The sequence below is a fragment of the Sander lucioperca genome, chromosome 3 (genome assembly GCF_008315115.2).
Source record: "Sander lucioperca isolate FBNREF2018 chromosome 3, SLUC_FBN_1.2, whole genome shotgun sequence".
Lineage (NCBI taxonomy): Eukaryota > Metazoa > Chordata > Actinopteri > Perciformes > Percidae > Sander > Sander lucioperca.
This window is the reverse complement of record NC_050175.1, coordinates 8933363-8941686: the sequence shown is the minus strand read 5'-3', so window position 1 is coordinate 8941686 and position 8324 is coordinate 8933363. Positions and strand designations below refer to the sequence as shown.

Below are 8324 nucleotides of genomic sequence, written 5' to 3'. Positions count from 1 at the left end.
AATCAATATGAAAATTATGCAAGAGTGCATGAAATAGGAAATAATAAGAGAGCATTCTACTAGCTGTGCAAGTAAATACAGAAATTGAATTATTCTATTAATCAAAGTGAGAACAAGGATTGCATTAGGCCTATGTTCTGCTTGTAAGCAGAGTCACTCATTCTATTAATCCACCACATGGGACCAATGCAGATTATTTCAACATCCACTCAGTGCTGATGTCCTCCATTTGTCTGCTATTGGTCCCTTTTGTAAAGTGACAAAAGCTGTGTGTTGTGTGTTACACATTCAGTATTGTTCAAATTAGTTTCTGGTCACTAGGTTGTTAAGGTTGCTTTGTGGGTACAAAGTTCTAAATTGTAAAATGAAAGATTGTGTGACAAAAGAAATACACTCAGGATCATGGATCGGTCAGGGAAAGCAATTACGAAACACGAAATTAGTCAAGCTATGTGAGAAAAAGTGGATAAAGGTGACAGTCAGGGGTTGTATTGCTGTGTGGTCATAAATATTTATGCAAACACAACCTCTTCTCAATCAGATTTTGTTATCCACTTTAATCCCTTCATTTCTACATTACACATTCTTACATATGGCATATGTGACTCTTAGTGCATGAAATTGATTTACAGACTACATTTTCTACAAATGATACAAACACATCGGTCACAGTCAAGGTGGTCTTCAAATTATTTTCACATTTTATCCTAAATATCTTCTTCCATTATTTTAATTATTGATAGTGACTGTGAGCAAAGCACAGACCAAGCATAAAGCTACTGTGGTGATGTAGTGTGATGAAAATATTTTAATGTAAATTAATAGCAATACAATAGCAATAGTTTCCTCTTTCATTCATTTTGGAAGATGATGCCAAATCTCGATCAACTTTATATGGTGTGTGGTAGAAGGCTGCTGCACGGAATTGTTAAAATTGTCATTGTGATCAAGCAGCCATCACGCTGTTGCAGCCAAGAAACTAAAAATGATTTGGCTAAACAGCAGGCCTAAATACGGCATTCCTTGTTCCCCATGCCAAACCCGCGATCAACTATGTGTCAGAATAGACACAATAGACTAAAGATGCACTAAGTACTGTTAATATGAGTTCTATCTCCACCCAAATCAGCCACACATAAGCTTGCCAAATCTGGCAGTGACGTAAGGGCCAGAGCTGGGTCACAGATAAATCACAAAACTGATTGTGCCGACAGTCAGCCAATATTAGCCTGACCTGGCTGGCTACCTGGCAGGGTGGTGAGGCAAAATGATGATGTAAAAAGCACAAAAGTACTGTTTTTATCTCCCTCTACCTCTACAATTTCCTCACCTCAACTGATGGAAACACTAATTAGAGTTTTATATTTCTCTGCATGGAAGCAGCAGAGCTTAACCATTGAACAATCCATGCGTTAAGTAGTTGTTATCCGTCTGCAGCCCCCAGAAATGGCTAAAAAATGCTTTGTTTTCCTGCTCGGGGTCGGAGAAGTTTGACTCTTCTCTCGCTCGTCTGCCTCTGAAGCAGATAAACGCTCATTTCCTCTCATTACCGAATTAGATTGTAAAAACCACCGCAGGGGTAGACGTTTCCTGTAGGGCCAGGAAGAAAAAAAAAATAGAAAGACAATGAGATAGAGAGAGAGAGAGAAAGAGAGACAGAAAGAGAGACAGAGAGGGAGGTCAGACAGAATTCTCAGGCAGATTGGAGACAAAATTTGACAGAGGGATAAAAGAGTTATCGGTGGCTGGATGATCAGGATCCACATCATCATTCGGAATAAAAGCTCCAGAGATGTGAAGAGGACACTTACTAAGCAAGAAATAAACACCAGCATACAGATAACAGTCTGTAAATAGAGTCCCTTGTCAGGAACGTCACTAGGATTGAAAGACAGGAGGGCTTAGCCCCCAGGCTATGCAAGGCTTTCCCTTGCAAAATCTTACTATCAAATGTTACTCTAATGTTAGCTTTTGTTTTTTTTTGTTTTTGAGATTGTTAGGAGCCGGAATCAAAATTGTGATCAAAATTCGTTACTTGCACAGCCCCCACAACCACCAGCACAAAGACAACACACGCATGTGTGAGAGAGAAAAAAATCAGATCAGGGTGAGAAGCGTGAGCTTTTTCTCAGAGGCTGTATCCAATGCTTCTAAGAAAACAAACTAAGGGCCCTATTTTAACGATCTAAGCGCATGGTGCAGGTGCGTTTAGGGCGTGTCCAAATCCACTTTTGCTAGTTTGACGGCGGAAAAAAAGTCCGTGTGCTGGGCACATGGTTCAAAAGGGTTGTACTTATCTTCATTAATTCATTGGTATGCAAGATAGGGCCCTCTATGTCATATTGATATGAATATGATATGCTATGTCTGGGATTATTGTAACTGATTGGTAAGAGCAGCATGATATACAACTGCAGCACACAATACCAGTAGGTGTAATAAAAAAACTCAACTAATACCACTTTAGCAGTGTGAATGTGGTTTTAGTTAATTTACCTTTTGGGCTTCAGGGTGGTAGTTTCAAAAACATGGTGAAACATTTCTATCAATAATCACAAAACTTAAAATGTCAGTGCAGAAAGCAGCTAAGATGACTCAAAGCTGCTTATGTGAGCTGATAGGAATGCACCTCTTCACAATTGTTCGCAAGTATTTCTCTGCAAACAAGTCACATTCACTGTAAGTCACACTTCCTCTTGACAGAAATATCATGAGGGCGATGATTATAGACTTTTTTTGTCATCCACATAATATATTGCAACAGCATACATATATTTATTATTTTTTTCCAGACGTGGCACAGCATTAAACGTTTAATTCCACCATACAATCACATGTACACATGTACAATTACATAAACCTGCAAAAAATCCACATAGCATGCAGCAAAAGTATCTTAGTGTCATCACAACTTTAAAAAAACAAAGCGAGTGGGCAATGACTTCCGTAACGATGATAACATAAAGGCTCAGACACAGCACAGCACAAAAAGGCTCAGACTCACATTCAGACACGCTACACCATTCACCACCAAACATTAGCCAGATGGAAAGCACAATGGCTGTGGAAGAAGTCATCTACACATTGTTTGAGGTGATTATTGCTGTTTGCTGCTGTCTTGGTAACATGTTGGTTATTTTGGCACTGTGGACCAGTAAAAGCATTCAACAGCCCACCTTCTACCTTGTTGTCAGTCTGGCTGTGGCTGACTTTATGGTTGGCTGCATGGCCATACCGCTGGCTGTGGTAGTTGACGGACGAGTGAAGACTTCTTTCTACGGCTGTCTTTTCATCAGCTGTGTGACCATCCTGTTGACACTAGTCTCAGTTTTGTCTCTTGCGGCTATTGCTGTGGACCGCTTCCTCCGGGTATATGTCCCCCTCAGGTAATACTTTTTCTGGATGGTTATTGTGCAGAGAAAAGTAAAATAGTGCTGCTAAGCATGTCTTTGAATCATATTTTTATCCATTTTATCTCAACATCATCTCTGGCCCTTTGCATATCTTGAACTATAAAAAGGCAGTCATTTACCGTACATCCCTACAATGAGTTAATGATAGTTACTGTGCATTTTAAATAAATAATTAGACATATCAATAATTAGTGTTTTTCTGTTTAGGTACAAAAGGACTGTAACACGGAGACATTGTTGGCTTGTTGTAGCAGCATGTTGGCTTGTTTCAATACCACTGAGCTTTGCTCCCACGCTTGGATGGTACAACCACGAAACCTGGTCTAAGTCAGTTAACTCTACTATTGTTTGCAGGTTTGTAGATGTGATCCCCATGTCATACCTGGTTTACTTTAGATTCTTTCTTTGCGCCCTGATACCTATGTTGGTGATGACTGTATTGTACGGCTACATTTTCTGGATAATCCGAGGAAACCTTCGAGACAAACCAGGCAACGGTGCCCAAGAACAGTCTCAGATCTACCTAAAGAAAGAAAAACAGCTGGCAGGATCTCTGTCTCTGGTCTTGGCTCTGTTTGCCCTGTCCTGGCTCCCAATCCACATTATGGACTGCATATTTTACTTTGGTGGGCCAGATTATCTACCAGTAAAAGCTTTCCATGTTGGCATCCTGCTTTCTCATGCTAACTCAGCTGTAAACCCACTTGTGTATGCGTTCAAAATAGAAAAGATCAAGACAGCCTACCTGAAGCTGTGGAGACGATTTATTGCATGTGGAGAAGAAATTCAAGGATCTCAGACAACCCAGTCGACTGACAACAATCTCAATAGGGTGGCCAACAATGAGTGAAAGAAGACTTTTGTTTGTTTGTTTGTTTGCTTCTTTTTTCTTAAAGTTCAGGTTGACGCTGTTGAGCATAATTAAACATTGTAAACCATATTATATTAGATGTGGGTGAACTTGTGGGTGATTGTTGCAAATAACTGTCACTGTCAAGGAAAGGGCAACTTTCACTGTCCTACAAGCTTTAGTTTCATTATCACTGTTGTGCTTCTGGTTGTATTGAAGTTCCAGTTCTTTATGTCAATTTCACAGGAAGCACACACTGTGTTGGAAATTACCTTCTCTATTTTTGAAAAATAATTTAACTTTTATGACACAAGAAAGATAAATTGGGACATCTTAAGCATTATTGTCATTGTCATCATTACTTTGGGAACATTCATTTTATGGCATGTAGTCGTTTACACCTCACTAGAAAAATAGAAACCCATGTGTAATGTTCTATAGTCAAACAGCCCTGTAAGAGAACTCTTTAGAACTTCAGACCATATTAGACAGGTTTGAGCTGTAGGGTAATTTATTTAATCTGTCATTTGATCTATTGTATAGGATTGGATAACAGACATCTTATTAAATGTGTTTCCCTATTGAAAAGGAAGTGAGAAGAATTAAACATTACACCAAAATTACACCAAAAGAGTGCAGTCAAACACAACAACACCACAACATACAAGAGTCAAAAACATTCAGACCTTACGAGTATCACGCAGGTAGCATTTATTGCAGAGCTGTTGTATTGGATAGCATTATGTTGCACATATGTTTATATTTTTCTGATCAATATCACCAATATGTGACCAACTACCAGTTGTACTACCACCGTTAACAAAAATCAAAAACAATATAGCATAGAGATGTTTCTTTTTTGTATCAGTTCATAAAAACTGAAGTATTTTTAACAAGCAATCCCAAGAGTAATCTGGCTCAACGGTGTAATGGAAAATTAAGAATCTGTTATACTGTTGCTTAGTCTTTCTTCTGTGTTATGGGTTTGGTATGTTGTTCTGTCTGTTGTTCGGTATTGTTTTTTCTCTGCTTCTCTTTACAGTCATCAGATTTACCTATCGTATAATCAATAATATAGTGCCTCTCCTAGTTATGCTGTTATAATTCTAGACTGCCGAGGAAGTTCCTTCTTATGACACGCTCTTTTCTTTTGTTTCCTTTTATGCACATCCTGTCCCAGAAGTGCTTGTTACTCACCTAGCTCTAGGGAGTTTACTCCCCAGAGTCCTTATGTTTCTTCTTCACCCAGAACATCGCCTCGGATTAGGGTGACACCAAGATCTGGGTCTTGGGTGCAGCTGTGGCTATGGACCTGCTACACCCTGCTACGCTCTACGATTCCCTGCAATGCCCGGCTACGTCCTGCTGCGTCCACCGCGTCCACCCATGCTCTGCTGTGCCACGCTACATCCTGTACCGTCATAACCCCAACCGTCAGACACCGCCCACCAGGAGTCTGGGTCTGCCGAGGTTTCTTCCTAAAAGGGAGTTTTTCCTCGCCACTGTCGCAATAGCCACTGCTAATGCTTGCTCTTGGGGGAACTATTGGAATTGTTGGGGCTTTATAGAGTGTGGTCTAGACCTACTCTATCTGTAAAGTGTCTCGAGATAACTCTTGTTATGATTTGATACTATAAATAAAATTGAATTGAATTGAATTGAATTGAATTGAATTGAATTGAATTGAATTGAATTGAATTGAATTCTGTGTTTTGTCTTATTTTGGTAGTCTGTTTTTTCTGTTTTGTATTTTTGCCCCGTTTCCTGTTTTACTTTGACGGTCTGGTTTTCTGTCTTGTCTTGTCTTGTTTTACTTCCTGTCTTTTGGTTTTTCCCGTTCTTGTGATTGCCTGATGTTTTTCACCTGTTTCCCAGCCCTTGTGTCACCTGCCTCTCGTTACGTCATTACCCTCTGTATTTAGTCTTTGTGTTCCCCTTGTCCTGTGTCAGATCATTGTATTTTTTTTTTTTCTGTTTGGAGTGTCAGTTTGTTAGTTTACCTGTTTAGTCTCTGTGTTTTTTGGTCCCTGTTATTCCTGTTTTGACTTTCACGTATTTTGGATTTTTCTTTGCCTGCTGTTTTGCTGGACACCTTTTGTTTGTATTTATTCATTAAATATTCAAGCTCTACTCTGCCTGCTGCCTCTGCTTTTGGATCTGCCATTCTCCAGAACGTAACATTCTGACTCTGCAGTTTCTGCTCCCATACAAATGTTGCAGACCAAATGGCAGGATGTTCTGATGTATGCATGCACATTTGACACTACTCACACCTCGAGCTCATACCTCGAGGTGTTTACCACAGAGCTGGTTCAAAATAGTCTTCCTCTTTTTTCCCCCATATGCCAGAATAGATAGGCAGTGTGACCCGACTATACTTCATCAGTGATCAAAATGTTTTTCATAACATTGTAACTAAAGTGACATTGGGTTGCAATTTGCATTGCATTTTTGGTTTGTTTTTAGTTTTATTGTTTTATTATGAAGAGATATTTATTTATAAGATATTATAAACTAATATTTGAAGTGCACACAGCAGTATGTAGTGTAGCAGTGAAAAAGTGATTTTACAGGTACATCGATTTAATTCAAATCAGGGACGTCACTAGGATTGAAAGACGGGGGGGCTTAGCTCCCAGGCTATGCAAAACTTTCCCTTGCAAAATCTAACTATCAAACGTTACTCTAATGTTTGCTTTTAGATACATCAAAGCTGCATGGGGGAACTTGCTTAGGCCAGACTGTGCTCCTGTAGAGTTCTTCTGTAGGCTATGACTTAAATGCTATCCATCTGCTTGTGTAAATGTGCGATAAAGTAATACCATACCTAATTCTCTCTCTCTCTCTCTCTCTCTCTCTCTCTCTCTCTCTCTCTCTCTCTAAGTATCCATCTTCTCAATGAATTGAAGGATATACTGGTACAATAGCATTAACAGGGACACTATGACATTCATTTTCAGTGACAACATTTTATGGGGACTGATATTGTTTTCAATACTGGAGAGATAGCAGGCACATTAATGGCAAATAATAGTTATTTCTTGTATTTCACTCTTTCACTCTAGCTAGACTATTGTTTTCCATAGCCAACTAAAATATCCCTTTATCTTTACCTCAAGTGAACGTAGCTAACGTTAAGCAAGTAAAAGTCATTAACAACAACTCACTCACTCAGTGTGTCTGCAGTAGCAAGTTTTGCGACAAGAAGAGATGAAACCTGCACTTCTACTTGCAATGAGACAAGACGGTGTATCATCTTCATAGCCATCGACTCTTTGTACTTTTGTCTAACTTTAGAATTTACGGCTTTTTTGTTGCTGGAAATATCATTTGTTGTTTGTGTGGATAAGGTTAGTGATAGTGAGATGCTTGCTACAGTTGCATTTCGAGTGATAAATCGACGAAAACAATGTTTTATTTCTCTGATTTACTGCTTTGTTTTAAAGGTGACATATTTTGCTTTTCCGTGTTTTCTGTCATATTTACAATGTTATAATGTTGGATTTTCATGTTAAACGTGGTGTTCAAATAATGTGGTAAATGTATTTTAGACAAATCCCAGTGAGCTAAAACGTTCAGATTTCCAACTGTTCTGAACACTCGGGTATCAACAGTTTTTTCTACTTTTTAAGCCACTGCGGTTGCTAACATTGTCCCATGTAACTACATGCTAATAGCAGTAAACAATGTCACCTTAGCTGCCAGTGTCGTTAAATTCTCCCCAATTTCGGGTCACATTACTCCTGAAAAATTTTCTGATTTTTTTTATTCAGAAACCTTTATCTATTTTTGATGGTAGAAAGTACTGCTTCATTCCACAACAATCTAATGTTAGCATACTGCTAACTATTAAGTAGCTACATGCTAACGCGAAATAGCTTTAATCTCGGCCAATGCTGGTAATTTCTCCCCAAATTCCGGTCACTTTACTGCTGAGACATGTCCGGTTGTGTAGTAGTTGGTTTAGAAGCCTTTATTGGTGATTTTTCATGGTACAAAGTCCTGCTATATGGGTCAATATCACCATAAGGTGCCTTTGAGACTTCCCCATTTCCCCCCAA

The 8324-nt window shown here is 39.0% G+C and overlaps 1 protein-coding gene and 1 long non-coding RNA gene across 2 annotated transcripts in view; both read left to right on the top strand.

The window, feature by feature from the left end:
* The first annotated feature begins 2361 nt into the window (after positions 1–2361).
* LOC116067218 (adenosine receptor A3-like) lies at positions 2362–4276 on the top strand. Its single transcript, XM_031323581.2, has 2 exons — positions 2362–3386; positions 3621–4276. The coding sequence occupies exons 1-2, from the start codon at positions 3046–3048 to the stop codon at positions 4261–4263; spliced, it is 984 nt and encodes a 327-aa protein (XP_031179441.1). The 5' UTR covers positions 2362–3045; the 3' UTR covers positions 4264–4276.
* Positions 2559–8324, top strand: part of LOC118494695 — a 28613-nt gene continuing 22847 nt past the window's right edge. Inside the window, exon 1 of the long non-coding RNA XR_004896830.1 lies at positions 2559–2568. This is a non-coding gene — a long non-coding RNA (uncharacterized LOC118494695). The remainder of the gene's footprint in view (positions 2569–8324) is intronic.